Here is a 16555-nt window from a genome sequence, read left to right on the forward strand (position 1 = left end):
TAATTGGTAAATTCTTTATTTTGGCGAATACTGGATGCATTTATTACCACCACTTGACTTTCTGTAGGTCAGAGGAGAGTCATTAACTATACAGTGCACTGTTATTAGACACTAAATATTTGGAAGAGACTGGAGGGGTTTAGATATGAAGAGAGGATAAAGGTGCTCAGGAAAGAAGAGGAGATCTGGCCATCTTCATAATCAGGTGGACTGACGACAGGAAACGAGGAACCCCACCCAATCTAGCTCAGATACCAGCCTCCTCAAAAATGTTTGCTAAAACTTGTTCCATTACAGTTATTCACTGGAAAAAAATAGGGTGATAATTTTAAGAGAGGATTTCCTAGAGAGGAAAGACCCAATTTACGACCCAACTGAACACACAGCAGGACAACAGCATTGGGATCATTAAGACACCACTGTGGACACAGCTACCTGGGAGACAAGCTTCCATTGACAGATGGCCATGTTATTCATGGCACAAAGATGTTGTGGACAGTTCTCACATAGAAGTCATCAGGGGAAGGCTTCTTCTTGCTTCCAGGTTCAAGAAATCTCTTAATTGTAGGGATATTACTTAATTTCACTGTGTATTCCTGAAAAGAGAAAGCACAAAAGTTCAACATTAAAGCAAAAGGAGCCGGGGATTTAGCTCAGTGGTTCCGCTGCCTGCTTCGAAAGTGGAAGGACCCAAGTTTGATCCCTGGTACCAAAAAAATAAAGCAAAAGGATTAGCAACTATGAAAACATGGTAGTGTAAAATGTCTCATTAAAACTTGTTCACTAAATGTTTATCTAAAGAACCTCACCGAAACCCCAATTCAGCCACTGTTCAAAGTCTCATCTCGTGGTGTGGTTATTTATAATTTCTGCCAGCAATGGCAAAATCAAGACCAGCATTTATACCAAATCTCTTGCTTCACACAAGGATAGGAACTTATCTCAAGGACAGCAAAACAAAAAAAATCCTGAAGAGCAGGACTGTGATACTTGCTTAAATAGGAAAAGGCAGGCTGGGGATTTAGTTCAGTGGTTGGGGCACCTGCCTCGAAAGCTCAAGGTCCGGAGTTTGATCCCTGGTACCAAAAAAAAAAATAGGAAAAGGCACCTAGGAAGTTTCTCAGGATATCACTGTGCTCCAATAAAGTGCAAGAGCCATTTACATAGAGTGCTGTAAGAAGTCCTCTGATGGTATGATTTATACTTCAAGCTCCATCTTCCTTAGACTTTTTATTTCTATTAGCAAATGAGTGCTCTTTTTACCTGGGTGTGGGAGATGCTCAATTATGTTTTTCATAGCTTATGGTTCAGACACCAGATTTTTAAAAAATTTTTTCAGCAATACTGGGGAGCAGTACTGGGGATTGAATCCAGGGCCTACATCCCTAGCCCTTTTAATTTTTTTTTTTTTAGACAGGGACCTTGCCAAGTGCTAAATTGTCCAGGCTGGGTTTGAATTTGGGATCCTCTTGCCTCAGCTTTCCAGAATGCTGGGATAATGGGTGTGCACCACCACACCGAACTCACAGAATCAAGTATTACCAATCTCAGTAACAGAAGAAAAGCCCATCTGATCTACTGAAAAATCTGAACCATGTACACGAAGAAGTAAACATTCACTAATTATTTTAATAAAAATTTTTAAATGGAGAGGCTTTTTAAAAAAGCTATTCTTTATTAAATACCTGTTATGTGCAAGGCACAGCTTAGTTAAGCATACACACAAACATGGACATATGTGTCACTAATATTAACAAAAACACTAACACTATGTTAATTATATATAAATACAATAATCTCTTTTCATTGCTTATTTAGTTCTATATGTGTTATCTAATTTTGAATATTATGCCAAACTTTGGAACCTGGTTCCAAAAAATTTATCATTTCAAGATTTACTTAGGGTCTATATTTATGTATAATTAAATTTTTGTACCTTTTGTCTACCCTTTAATCAATACAGGGATAAAGTTTTAATTCAAGGCAGATCTGGTATGAGATTCTAAAGTCCTTTCATGTTGATATTCAGTCTGTTCAGAGATTGAAAGGTGTATGGTGGGGTTTAGAAAAATGTTGTTAGCATCATGGATGGAAAATATCAATAGATCTGGTGCTATAGTTTACCAGAAGAACTAGATGTCTTTATTTACCCTAGACCAGTGATGGTGAACCTTTTAGAACTTTTAATGGTAACAGACAGACCACTGAGGCACACATGCCATAGGTTCACCACCACTGCCCTAGAGGGATAGGCATACCATAAAAAACACTTCAGGTGGCCAGGGATTTAGCCCAGTGGCACTGACCCTGCTTCACAAGGGCAAGGTCATGAATTCAATCTCTGGTACCAGAAAAAAAAAAAAAAGCACTTCATGGTCAATGTGGTATGTGCCTTTGTGTACAAAAGTAAGTGCAAACCTAAGACTTCAGATCTGATAAGCTTAGCAGATAACTTTAAATTTCCTGCATTCTGCCTACTTTTATTCAGAACCCTAGTTACTTACTTAAGCCCAAAGCTAATGTACTTCTAAATAATGCATTTTTAGGAAGCCCTACAGACAAGTGGAAAGGGCACAGACATAGATCCCAGATTTCTCAGCAACTCCCCTCAGCCACCTGTACTTATGGACCTTGAGCAGACTGTGTCATGTTTCAAAGCCTGGGGTTTTCATTATAAAATGGGGAAGATAAAGCCCACCTTCTAGAGTCATGGTGTACATTGGGGGCAAATAAGTGGATGCCAGTCCCTGGCAGACATCTAGAACAAAGCAAGCGCTCAATCAACACCAGATCCCTTCCTCTTGTTTCCCCTTGGGCTAACCAAATGCTGCAAAAGAAAACTTCAGGTCATAAGTATCCTAAATTCAGAACAAAGTAAAATTAAAGAAAGGTCTCCCTGTTGCAAGAAGAAATGAACATACCTAACATCATAAATAATATATGGCTTATTTACCTTGTTGAAGACTTCTGTTTTTATTTTCCAGGTGAATTTATTTATCTGGCAGTGGTTGTCCTTACTATTTAATCAAAATGATGTTTACCAGATTTGGAAAACTATACTTTTAAAAGGTACGTATGTGTGTCCCTTATTGGAGAATTAATGTGTCTCTCTTTCTTTCTTTCTTTCTTTCTTTCTTTCTTTCTTTCTTTCTTTCTTTCTTTCTTTCTTTCTTTCTTTAGTACCAGGGATCTAACTTAGGTCCTTGCGCTTGCTAGGCAGGCGGCAGAACCACTGAGCTAAATCACCGGCCCTCTCTTTACCTTTGATATCTTGGGCAAACATATCAATGTAATCTGTTCGGGGATTGGCTACCTTTTTCTGTCAAGGTGCAGTCATAAATTCTTTAAGCTTTGTAGGCCTTACAGTCTCTAAGCTACTCATCTCTGCTGGAACAGCACAAAAGCAGACACAGGCAATATATAAATGAGTGGATGTAGCTCTGTTTTTTACCAAACTTATCTATGGACCCTGAAATTCAAGTTTCATATAATTTTATGTGTCATAAAGAATTATTCTTTTGTTTTTTTTTTCAAGCAGTTAGAAACATAAAACCATTTTTAGTTCATGAGCTGCACAAAAACAGGCAGTGGGCTAGGTCTGGCTGTGGGCCACAGTGTGCAGACCTGGCATAGGGAAAGCCCACTGGACCTTCTGACAGAAGGGTCAGGCTACAGGAGACACTCAGGGACCCAGGAGCTATCATTTTGGCTGCTGACCTCTATTCTGATCTCACTCTCCCACAGGTATGAGACTCTGAGGATTAGGTAAGATTGCCCTTTCGAAAGCTCCTTTCTGCTCTATGATTGATCCTGCTGGAATAACAGCAGGGAATAAGTTGAGCCACATAAAAGTCTTCTGTAGGGATCCCTGGAAAGGCAAGGAAGTGGTGGGAACCCTTTCAGGTGATGTTCAGGGTACCTCTTATTTGCTCTCAAAACTCGAGCCTGGAAGTTTCCAGTTGGAAAACACATCATTTGTGACAAAGGGAGTTGTCCCCTGATGATGACTGTTCTGGAGGCTGACCCCACCCTCCCATCAGCAGGGCCACACACTGTGGCATCTCAGCCCAGGGATCATTCCCACGCCAAGCACCCACTGGCAAGATCTATGTGTGGGGTTTGTACCAAAAGCACAGCCATGGAAAACATGAAAACTTCTTCCACAGATCAAAGGCCTTTCAATTCTTCAGCATTTGTGTACCAGATAAAAATTTCAAGTCTATACCTTCATTTCATTTCGCTAACTGGAATCTAAAACACACACACTCGCCAACCCAAACAACCAGAAGGCTGTAAAGGAAGGCCCACAAGCTCCAAGTCAGTCTTCTAAAACACTGGTTATTTACCTGGAGGAAAGGAAATGCAGATAGGACATTAGGAATTTTCTCTTCCAGAGCCAAAATGGTTTGGAGTAGAATCACGTCTGCAAGGCTCAGCTGATTACCAACAAGAAAGTTTTGTCCATGACCCCTTAAAACCTGTAGGATATAAATGGTTTGCATTGGTCATAATATTCTACATGGAGAGATGGATGGAGCTATTGAATCAGTGCTGTATCTCAGAGGGGCCTACAAATATGGCCTTGTCCTTTTATCTTTCATAAACATATCAGTTTAGAAGGCAACCCCTATATTTAAGGATGGGTAGAAAGAGTAGAAGCACAAATGTGCAAATGACAGAATCTTTAAATCTATGCTGCAAATGGCATGGTGGCACAAATCTGTAATCCTAGCATTCTGGGAGGCTGAAGGAAGAGGATCCCAAATTTGAGCTGAGGCTTGAAAACTTGGAGAGACCCTTTCTCAAAATAAAAAATACAAAGGGTTGGAATGTAGTTTAGTGCAAAGGCTTGGGGTTTAATTCCCAGTACCAAAAAAAAAAATTGGGGGTAAGCAATCAGAATGTGATAATAAAAGGAGAAAATTCACTATTTCTGGGCTTAGCATTCAGAGAAGCATACATCTATTCCAGAAATGTACCACAGGAATGAACTAGCGCTGATGAATTCCGGAGACTCGGGAGGGACAGAAGAGATTAAGTGATGAGAGTCTGTTGGGGTTCATTCTCATTTCCCAGGCCTGTTTTTCTATAAAGAGCAGGACTTTTAATAAACCAAACACGGCTGTACAAGCAGACTTCCTTGCTCATCTCCAAAAACAGGAAATTAGAATCCTAAATTCATGTTGCTTCCTAATTTGAGAGTAAAAATGGATGAAAGGATTTATAAGAACATAGTTTGATCAGGGAAAGGCGGAGAACAGTGGAAAGAAAGGAGAGATCCCTCTGACAGGGAATCTTTAGATGTCCACAGTGGTGTGCATGTGCACCTATAAGTGTGCATGTCTGACAGAGACTGAACCCAGCTCCTAATCTAATGCAGCCACTGCAGCCAGAGCAGCATAGGACAGTGAGCCCAGAGTTCCATTTTCCAGCCACGTCTCAGACCAGTCACTGAACCTCTGCAATTCCCTTTCATTAGGTGCAAGGGTAACAATCTGTACCTCACAGGTGCCTTCTCATCGTCTGGGTCGTGAGGACACAAGACTTATCAGGTTCCTTTCCCACTTCACAAACTGCTCTGGAAAAGATGCTGTGGAACCAAGCTACAGAAAATCTCAACCCACTTTGCTCCTTTTTCTTAACTCTACTGCCCTAAAGAAGGAGTTGCCAAACAGGCCTGTCTGTATTTTGACATTCTCTTATTTTGTTTTTAACTGAAACATTAAAAAAAACTCATCCTAGTGAAAGAAAAAAGGAATTTAAAGCTCAGAAGAGCAGATATAGTAGTAAGAAGAGAAAAATAAAACAAGAGCAAAAGGAAGAAAAATAAAATGGAAATAGTTTTGTGTCAGACTCTGAAGGTGAATGTCTGATACATAACGGCTGGCCCACAGGTGTTGAATGAATGAATGAATGAATGAGGTGGTTTCAGCTTCTCTGTATTTACACGCGGTGGCACTTGTGCAACACATGGATAATAATGCACACATGTGGTAAGCCCACAGTTCCCAGATTGCAGAGTAATGTGGTGCTCATGGACCCCAGAGGCTCCGTGCTGATGGCCACTGTTAGCTGTGAGGAGTCTCTTAGGTCTCCGGCTCAGTTTTCTCCTCCCTGGGCAGCACTGGCCTCTTGTGGTATGGTTATGCTGTGCTCTTGGGCTTCTCTGCCACCCACCTTTTCAAACACTAGGAAGTATCTAATTATAGCCTTCTGGCCCATGTGAAACACTTCCTTTTGTTGATCCTCTGATTTTAAGAAAGGATACATGATAAGCAGTTCCAAGAGATCCAGCGTCCCCTCCACGTACATGTCAATCCTTCAAACAGAAAATCAGGTTTCTTAGTCTTTCCTCTCTGAACTCATCAGCCTGCATAACTAAGAGTACAAAATGCCTTTCCTTAAGGTTCTGGCAACCTGCACCAAGAAGTGTTTACCTACTTGTCTCTTAAGAGCAAAGATGCAAAGCCAACTCTAGTTATAGCTCAAAAAACCCTTCAGAAAAATCTGTCACAAATTAGAGAGCTTCACAGTCCCAATCACCCTCTCTTCATCGCTCCTACTCCCCACCCTTACCCTGGCATCCTGGTGAAGAGCTATCACTCGGTGAATGCTTGAAGAAGACCGGTGCCAAACACTCTATATCCATCATCTCATTGGCTCCCATGGAAACACAAGGAAAGCACTGTTATCATACCCATTAGGCAGCAAGATGAAGCCTGGCACTCTGTCAGGGTCCTACATCTCACTGGTGCAAGGATAAGGACTTGGGTTCAAATTATAATCCAAAATATCCTATTCCTGGCCTTGAACGTTGCAGCAGCTTCCCAAGGCTAATACTAAATGACAGTAAATTTGCAAGAAAGGTAAAAAGTAGTATCAAAGTACACACTGGAATTTGAAATGATAACAGATAGGGAGTTCAATTCTTTTCTATCATTTACCTCCAATGTGATCACAAACCAAAAAGACACAATCCCAACAGTTTAAAATTCTGAATGTTGAAACCCACAAAGTCAAATTCTATTTTACGGAGTGAGTGTGTGTATCTTTTTTCAGTTTTTAGCCCTCATTATTTTAAACTGCCGGTATTAATTTTTATAATTCACTGTGCTGTATATTTTGTGTTTGCATCATTTCCAATTCTGGAGGCATCAACTGCACAGGCTTTTAGAAAGCTCTAATTCAGTACATGTTTTGTTTTTTTTTCAAATTTGACCCCCTGAAAGTGCACTCTTACAAGGCTAACTGTGCAAGAGTATTATGAACGTACATGAAAAAGTTGGTATTTACTCAATAAATGAAGAGACGTCCTTTTATACATCTGTACATGTGAGAGATAAAATTTCTCAAGATCATTATTGCCAGTGTGGTGGTGGTTCACTGAAGCTGTGATTTACCTTGTCAAGTGTCTTAGATGGACTGACACAGTATTTCAGACAACTGTGATTGGAAGGCTGGGTGCACACAATTACCAACCACAGTGATATGAACTTAAACTGTTCACTCTTTGGCCTATTACCTTCTGAATACTCCTTATCTGCTTACAATTGTTAAGTCCAAATGAGTACTGTCAGTATACCTGAGTGCTTCTGTTTGCAAAAATCTTTGTTCCCTATTTTATGGTATCAAGTGGCCTATGGAGTGTTCTGCCTTAGTTTTATGTTTCTCAAATAAATATCCTCTGCAACATATAAATAAATGTCTTTTAAAGAATTTTTTTTAATGATTTTTTCCAGAATTATATTTTTAGGATTTTGTTCTTTGGGGATGTTAGACTGTAGGCATTTTGATCTGTCAGGATTTCCACATTCAGGATTACACTTGGGATTGTGACTTTAGGAATTATTATGATCCAAATATGTTTTACTCAGATTCTCTGATCTGCATTTCCAGGGGAACTTTATGGCCTTTCTGGACTTTTGTTCCCTGTCCACATTAATGAGAAGACATAAAGCAGATGGGACGTGCTGCAGAAGGTAGATAATCAGCCAAGGCATAACAGCAGTGCCAAAGGAGGCCACAGTACAGGGTTCTGTCCTTGAAGTCCCTGCTGAAGAGCTGGTGCTTTTCAGCTATGTTGTGGAGGATGCTTCGGGTCTGCACCAACTTATCCCATCGATTTCAACCATGGGCACTTGTTGGGAGAGCAGGTGGTTACCTAGGATGAAAGCCCAGAGTTAGACATGCTCTCTTTTTCTCTGTTCTCCAAACCCTAAAAAAGTGGTCTTAGTCAATGGAAAGGACAGTGGGAACATGGCCTGAGGGAGTAGTGGAAAGCTCCCCATGACAGGTAACCTGAACTTCCTTCAGGGGAGCAAATTTAGCCATAAAAGAAGTCTGAAAACTAACATTGTTATAAACATTTCCTTTTCATTTCACCCCAGGAAGAATACATACCCACAACAACAAAGTGGGGGATGGGGGACATCATAAAAATACTTCTTCAGAGCTATGCTGGCCAGTATAGTAACCATTAGCTACGTAAGGCAATGTAAGCCTCAAATGAGTAACTGAAATATTAAAAAATTAAAACTCAAATCCTAGGTCATACCAGACACATTTCAAGTCTTAGTAGTCAGGTGAAGCTAGTAGGTGCCACATGGACAGAGTAGAAAGGGACATTTCTGTCACTGGAGTTCCTTTGGGCAGCACTGTGCTCAGAGAGTCTGATTATGAAACTCTCTCTATTTCATAGCCAAAGGCTGCTTACTCTCAACTTTGTTGTGACTGGTTGGGATTAACCCAGTACTTTCTCCAACAAACCTTCACCAAACACTTCTCACATGCCAGACCCTGATGTGACATGCAGACACAGAAATCATCCCAGCCCTCAAGGAGGACTGGGACAGGCCAAGGTGGAGGGCACAGGCCTAGTGACTTTGGGCCAGTGCCACACATGAAAGGTGGTGTCACAAGCCTGGAGGATGAGTACCTCTTAAGGGAGCCTTGAGTTGGCCTGGATGACTGGAAGGGAAACAGCACTGCTTGGTAGTCACTCAGGGCCTGCTTCTGGCTGCCACACCAAGGACAGGTGCAGAAGGAGCAGGGCCGGTCAGGGGTTAACGTGGAGCTTTTGGTTGATTTCTCTCTTGTGGTAAGCAGGTGACGAGCTCAGAAGGGAGGAGACGGGGAAGACTAAGAGGAGGGGAAGGCAAGGCAAAGAAAGAAAGGGACAGAAAGAGGTTGGAGAAAGGAACGCAGGAGACAAGGCTGGAAAAGACTGTTCACTTAGATGGGGGGAAAGTGTTCCCACCCTTTACTTTGCTTTTATACAACTCCTAAACAAGAAGCAACTTCTTGGTAATTTCAGCTAAATATTCCTGCTTGCTTTTCTGGTTTTAGGACACTGTTTTTTTCATGGTTTTTATTTTTTATTAGTACATGTCTGCATTACATAATGCTTACATTTGTTGTGGGAAGCTGGCAGACGTACATAACGGATCTCAATTATTCTTTTCATCCCCTTTCCTTCCTCTCCTTCTTACTTCCCTCCATTTCTTGACCTCCTTTAGGGTCTTGCTATGTAGTTTAGGATAGTGTTGAACTCACTACATAGTCCAGGCTGCCCTCAAACTTGTGATTCTTTTGCCTCAACCTCTTGAATGCTGGGATGTGTCACCACATCTGGGTTAAGACACTATTCTTAATGTTTTTAACATCTTTGCTCCTCTACATAAATATCAGTTCTTAACAAGAAATCAGCAACTATAAAAAGTTGTTTCATTTTCATACTCACCATCCTGTAGCTTCTGCAATTTTCCTTCTTTTCCAGAAAATCCTCATCAAACTAAATTAAAAAATAAAAATATAACCCCCCAAGAAGATAAGTGTCATTATAGGTGTAGAACTGAAGAAGCAGAGAAAGAGCACACTTAGTATTCACATCATGGTTTCTAAATATCACTGCCCACTACTCTTACAAGAGGTTGATTCTGTCACGCCAGGAAGAAAGCGCATACTACAAATGAACAAGGTGTATCAAAGGCAAAGGCAAGGGAGGATTGAGAAGGATTCTCTAATGAAATCTGGGACACGGTTTGGATTTATAACACACAACAACAAAATCTCTATGTCTATAAATGATAATATTTTTAAAAAGAAGATGGCCGGGGATTTACCTCAGTGGTTCTGCTGCCTGCCTTCCAAGCACAAGGACCCGAGTTCAATCCCCAGTACCAAAAAAAAAATAAAAAAATAAAAAAGAAGAGAAAAATTGTTATGTAAAAGAATTAGAACTAATTAATGAAGAATTAGTGTAAATGAATGATAAAATTAGAAAATCACCAATCTGTAACCTCCAAGAGTAATAAAAGATCATGGATGCTGAAATCATCGTGGTAGAGAATAGTCACACAATCTCCAAGTGTCATCCCCTAAGTCACTCATAGTAGAGGGGAAGTGTATAATGAGAAGGCCTAGAGATCTCGCTATCTAACAACAAAACTTAGCTAACTGTGGAGGGCACTTGGACATCCTCCACCTCTGGTTGTGACCCACTGAGAAGGGCACACCTATAAACATACCCCAAAAACATTTAACCCGAACCTAATCAACAAGGTAGAAATAGGGTCTACACAGGATATGGGCCATTCTGTGAGATAATGGCCTGGACTCTTCAAGAACCAAGGGCATCAGGGGGAAAGGCAGGTACTGTTGTTCTTGATGAAAAGAGAACCAACAGACAGCAACCAAATGCCTGAATCCTGATTAGCTCCTAGAGCAGGGCAACTGTTATATGCACTGGATACACACATAACAGTTCAGACATTTGGGAGGCAATATGAAAAATCTGAATATGGACTGGATATGAGATGTTGTCAACTTAGTGTTAATTTGTAGTTACTAGAACAATTATTTCTTTCTTCTTCTACATCATTAAGAAAAGCAAACCAAAAAAAAGAGAAAAGCAAACCAAAGAGAGGGAAACAGCAAATGTAACAAAATGAACTGAGTTGAAAGGCATCCATTGTGCTTACCACAACTGGCCTGCAGGTGTGAGTTTTCAAGTTTGAAAGCTGGGGTTGGGGGGAGAAGCAATGAAAACAAGCTCCCTTCTGGTGACATTATTTTATGTTCATGTTCTAGAACGTTCCCTGCTAATGTCAAACATCCCAGGATGAATCTCCATTAGGCCTGGGTCTGCACTGTACCCTGGGGTCATGCAACAGGGGCAGAGCTGAACAGTGCTGCCTGGCCAAGCCCCCAGGCCTCCGTCTCCAGTAGCTGAGCCGGGGCGGGGCAGCAGGGGGAGAACCAGGATGATGGATATAGGCTTGGCTCCTGCTATCAGGGTCCTCCTAGTCGGAAGAAAGGGGCCTTGGTTCCCATAGAGGTTGTCACCTGATGCCTACCAAGCAGTAGCCTCGGAGTGACAGAGTCCAGGGCTTTTGTGCTACGCTCCAGAGGTGTGGGTGTAGGTGTGTGCTGTACTCAAACTTTTGGGAATACATGTGAAAATGTGCGGTATTTCTCACTAGGCGAGTTTTGTATCTAGCTTTATAAAACCACTGCCAAGTAAGAGACATTTGCACTGGAATGGGGAGGAAGAGGATGGAACAGAGGAAAGAAAAGTCCTATGTAATAGCCAAGGCTGCCAGGGCAGAGATGACAATCCCAGGAGTACCTAGTGTAGGATTCTACAGAGATCTGCCCCTCCCACACCCAAACACCCTTTCTTCTAGGTGAACTGCTCCTGAATCATGAGTTTCTGGCCATTCTGTCTTCTCTTTGACAAGTGTTCCTCTGTCTCTTAACACAAGGACTTGCTGGGTTTCCAAGGCAAATGAAGTCACAAGTACCAGTGACCAACAAGCAGCGCACAGCAGTGTCAGCAAGACCTCACACTGAGTGGTGAGACTGAGGACGCTGGCTCTCAAAATCAGGATGGCTGTTTTGCAGCAGGTGTTAGCTACCTCATCACTCAGATGCGAAGGTCTGGCACGTTAGGCTCAGCCACTCTCTCCTGGGACACTAGGCATCGTATACTTTTTCCACCTGCTTCAAATCTATGTGGGCACAAACTTAGTGAAAATGTCTTCTGGCAAAGAGATGGGGAGTGGTTCCCCAACAGCATCTCTTGCAAATAGTTACTGTCACCCATGTGGCTGGCCCTACTGAGGGGACTGCTCTAGCTCCTTCACCTGTCTGTAGGGTAGACTCATTATTGTGCCCCATCTGCCTGCCCGATGTCACTAGGCTGGAGCAGGTGGTCAAATGACCACGCTCTTGGTTAACTAATTTAACGTTGAGATTCTCTTACTGTAACAAAGATATCTTGATTCACAGGAGAGTAGGAGAAGCAGGGTAGAATGAAGACAGAAAAGAGAAGAATTTGACAAAGAATGATATTACATACATATATCAACATCCATTCAAAACCCATAAAAGAAATCAAGAATAACAAACTTAGAAGCATACCTGGGTTAGACAAATGATATAAATAAATGACAGGGTTAGACAGGTGACATAACCAAGTGAGGTAAATTTAGTTTAGGTTCTGGAACTACAAATTTTTTCACTTTCCTCTTAATGTAGCCAGAAAACAAACACTGAGACAAGAGGGAATAGTAGGGAAGCTCTTATTTAGATCAGCAATTGCTTTCCTGTAGAAATGAGGGCCCAGCATCACCAGATCTTCCAAATTCTTATGGGAAGTCAGAAGATTTGTATATAAAAATGATGTCAGTTACTGTGATACCTTGCTCACAAACACTTTTGTTTGTGAATAATTTGGTCTGAAAACAAAAGCATTTGACAAAACTCTGTTTTTTAAAATTTTTGGTACCGGGGATCTAACTTAGGTCCTTACGCTTGCACAGCAGGCAGTGGAACCACTGAGTTAAATCCCCGGCCTAACAAAACTCTGTTTTTGTTTGCAAACTCTACATCGGATGACAAATGCAACATTAGCGCTCTTTCCCACAGAAACACAAATGTAACCAACTTTTCCAAAATCATGGAATGAATTAAATTTGGGAACCGAGGTACCACTGTTATTTAGAAAATGATAAAAACACTGTGTGGCAAGTTATAATCACATACAAAAAATAAAACCAAAAGCATATAAATAAAACCCAAAGCCCACATTTGTCATCTTTGGAAGTTGCTAGGGTAATAACTCATTATTCTGAAAATAGATTTTAAAAATCTACCATTTATAGAGCATTTCCTATGTGAATGGTATTTTAAAATAAAAAGTGAACATTATTCATTATGAGAAAATCATTGTTAATGAATTCAAATGAAATGACAAATACAAAAGCTGCTTTTATAATTCCTAGCAATGACGACAATCCATTGCTACTAAAACCACCAGCTAAAAAGATGATGGGGAAGCTATGTGTGCAGAAGGCTACATTGCCTGAGCACAGTGGACAAGCTCTGAAAACCAGTCTGCAGACACAAAGCAGTCCCTGGTATGGTGGAATAAAAACACAGAGTAGGGGAGAACAAACAAACAAACAAACAACTTAGAACACAAAAAAAGTTGTGAATTTGATCACACCTTGGGGGCCCAGAGGAGTTTACAGGAAAAGTGGGGAATAGAGGAGAATGTTAAAAGGCCTCATTTCACCATGATATCTCAAGGCCATGTCTGGAAGGTAAACAAGTCAAATCTAGAACGGGGAATTTTGCAGAGCAGTTTTTTCCATAAATAAATGGCTTCAAAACTATTGCATAAACCTGGCACTCAGACCTTGGCTACTAGTATGGTTTACTATTACAAAGACTGTTGATTCTACCCTAAGGGCGGTGAGAATACAATATAAGCCTATCAGAAAGTACTTACTGGGCCAGGGATTTAGCTCAGTGGTTTCGCTGACTGCTAAGCAAGCTTAAGGACCGGAGTTCAATCCCCGGTACCACAAAAAAAAAAAAAAAAAAAGTACTTATACTGCCTTATACTGTCAGAAAGTACTGAAGCACTGAGAAGAAAAAGAAAAACCAAAAAATGGCCCTGTGACCAAAGCTGGAACAATCTGAACAATAAATAAAGTGTGTGTGTGGGATCTTCCTTACATAAGAGTTCCAGGAGTTGGGGTTCAGATCCCATCATTTGGAGTGCCGCTGGACCAAATGGTTTGCTTCCAAAGAATGCAGGGAAAAAAAGCAATGTGACCATGCAGGGAGGTGGTAGATGCTGCCTTCGCCAAATGATCAAGGCTAGCCACGCAGTGATCATCTGTTCTGCTACCATGTAACCCTAGTAAGCTGCAATGAGAAGGGGATTTTGTCTTTTGGGACTCTTCCCCAAAACATATAAATTCATCCAATTGTGAGAAAAACAGCAGACAAACCCAAACTATAGAGATTTCTACAAAAATGCCTGACCAATATAGTCCAGGAGGTGAAAGAGAGGAAAGGTCAAAGAACTGTCACAGATGAGGGCAACTAAATAAACATGATGACTAAAAGTTACGTTGGATCCTGAAATGGTAACCTAAATAAATCTGTATTTAGTCGTATAGCTATGATAATTTCTTAGTTTAACATGGTTATGTAACATGTTATTAGGAAAGGCTGGGAATTACAAGACACAATTTTACAACTCTTCTATAGACTTAAAATTATTCCTCAATAAAACCTGGTATTTTTTAAATGCAGAGGAAAGTGTTATAGATTTTTAAAATACTGAAAGACATAAAATCAAATGCAACGTGCAGACCTTGTTTAGATCAAGACTGAAACAAACTTTTAAAACATGTTTGTGACAGGCCGGGGATTTAGCTCAGTGGTGCCACCACCTGCAAGCACAAGGTCCTGAGTTCAATCCCCTGTACCAAACCAAACAAAAGATGTCTGTGACAATCGGACAGCTAGATGATAATAAGGAACTGTTAATTTTATTTGGTATGATATTGATATTGTTATGTTTTAAAATCTGTTAGAAATAAATACGGAAAAACAGCACTCCGGGAGGTAACAGTGTGATGCTTTAATTTTACTTTTAAAAGGTGGAGAGAGGAGACTGATCAAGCCACGCTAAAGTTGGGTAATGGCTGCATGCGTAGAATTTATGCCACTGTCTCTCTGTATCTGAAATTTTTCGTAAGAAAGTAAACGAATAGAATAAAAAAAAAAAACGCCGTGTGGACAAATGCTTACACAGTTGCAGGCAAGATGCCAAGGCTGCCAGGCCAAGCCAGGCACAAGAAATTCACCCAGAGATTAGATAATCAAAGTTCTGGGAGGAACTGGCAAATTTTAGGTTAATTCTTTTTCTCCTTATTAGTAAACATTCACTGGTGGTAGGTTAGAAGCCAATAAAAATTAACTAATTGTCGAAAGGGATACAGAATTCCATCAGCTACATTCCATTTATGAAGAAAAATCCATTGACAAGAAGAAATCCTCCGGGTTGAGGGAGCAGGACCGTGGATCAGGTGGAGGAAGCTAAGCGTTCCGGGACTCGGGGTTTCCTCGAAGGCCTCGCAGCCTTGCGGCACCTATGAAGAGAGCGGGCAGGGTACCTCTACTCTGGCGGCGGCCAGGACCCATCTGACGGGCTCCATGCAGCCTCTCCCGTTGGGGCAGTGCAGCTTGAGCCTCGCTGCCATGATGGCTCTAGTAGAGCTTTCTGGAAAACAGACCCAAGAGGGTCCCCAGCCTAGGGCTGGGGCTGAAGGAATATTCAGGATTTGGGCACAGGAAATTGTTTGATTACTACGTTTTCCATTGTTCAGCTAATAAAATAAGCTGTCATTTAAAAATGCTGGAGGAAAGACAGAAACACCAGCACTGGCTTTCATACCTCTTCTGTTTAGGATTTCCTATTCTGGGTCTTGGGAAGCTGGGTCCCTGGCTGGGAGGACTTCTGTACAGCAGTGCTGTATTTCGGATCCTGCACCGCATTGTGGTGTTCTACGACCCTGAGCATCTCAGGTTTTCCAAATCCCGCTAGGGCTGCGGAGGGACCTGCTCACCCCCTGGACCTGTACTTTGCACTGACCGTCTTGCGTCGTCGCAGCCCGGGAGGAGGCGACACGAGCAGCACCCAGTCCGGGCGCCCTGCCCACTGCCCACTCCGCCGGCCCGGGAAGGGGAGCCTACCTACCACAGGGGTGCGCCCAGGGCCCAGTGGCACAGAAGGGGGTCACTGAGGACCCCGAGGAAAGCGGACACTGAAAGGCGAGGGGAGAGAGGAGAGCGGTGGGCTGGCAGGAGCTGAGGCCTCACCAATGGTGACGTAGGCTCTTAGCATGCCCCACCCAGCCGCAAGGCATTCTGGGTACTGCAAGGTCGGCCCCAATTTCACTCAATTTAGCTTCAATTTCAACATTTTGGAGGGTGCATTATCTTTGTTATAATAGATTGATTTGTTTTTAGTTAGAGCATCCTGGTTCGGCTTACTAAATAAACTCAACCTATGTGAAAAGTCGAAAAGTACTTGGGGTTTATATAGATTCCGTCCCACTATGCAATCTCGGATGTGAGGGCGATCTGGCTGCGACATCTGTCACCCCATTGATCGCCAGGGTTGATTCGGCTGATCTGGCTGGCTAGGCGGGTGTCCCCTTCCTCCCTCACCGCTCCATGTGCGTCCCTCCCGAAG

At 41.8% G+C, this 16555-nt stretch overlaps 1 protein-coding gene across 1 annotated transcript; it reads right to left on the reverse strand.

Moving 5' to 3' along the window:
* On the reverse strand, nucleotides 1–15748 carry Gsta4 (glutathione S-transferase alpha 4). Its single transcript, XM_021247627.2, is given in 8 exon segments — nucleotides 1–596; nucleotides 4347–4478; nucleotides 6178–6319; nucleotides 8030–8114; nucleotides 8117–8161; nucleotides 9740–9760; nucleotides 9763–9790; nucleotides 15474–15748. Coding segments are annotated over 8 exon segments (663 nt in total). The 5' UTR covers nucleotides 15561–15748; the 3' UTR covers nucleotides 1–473.
* Between the last annotated feature and the right edge of the window lie 807 nt (nucleotides 15749–16555).

The sequence above is a fragment of the Heterocephalus glaber genome, unplaced genomic scaffold (genome assembly GCF_053883595.1).
Source record: "Heterocephalus glaber isolate CG9 unplaced genomic scaffold, H.glaber_assembly_v1.0 deba00001610, whole genome shotgun sequence".
Lineage (NCBI taxonomy): Eukaryota > Metazoa > Chordata > Mammalia > Rodentia > Bathyergidae > Heterocephalus > Heterocephalus glaber.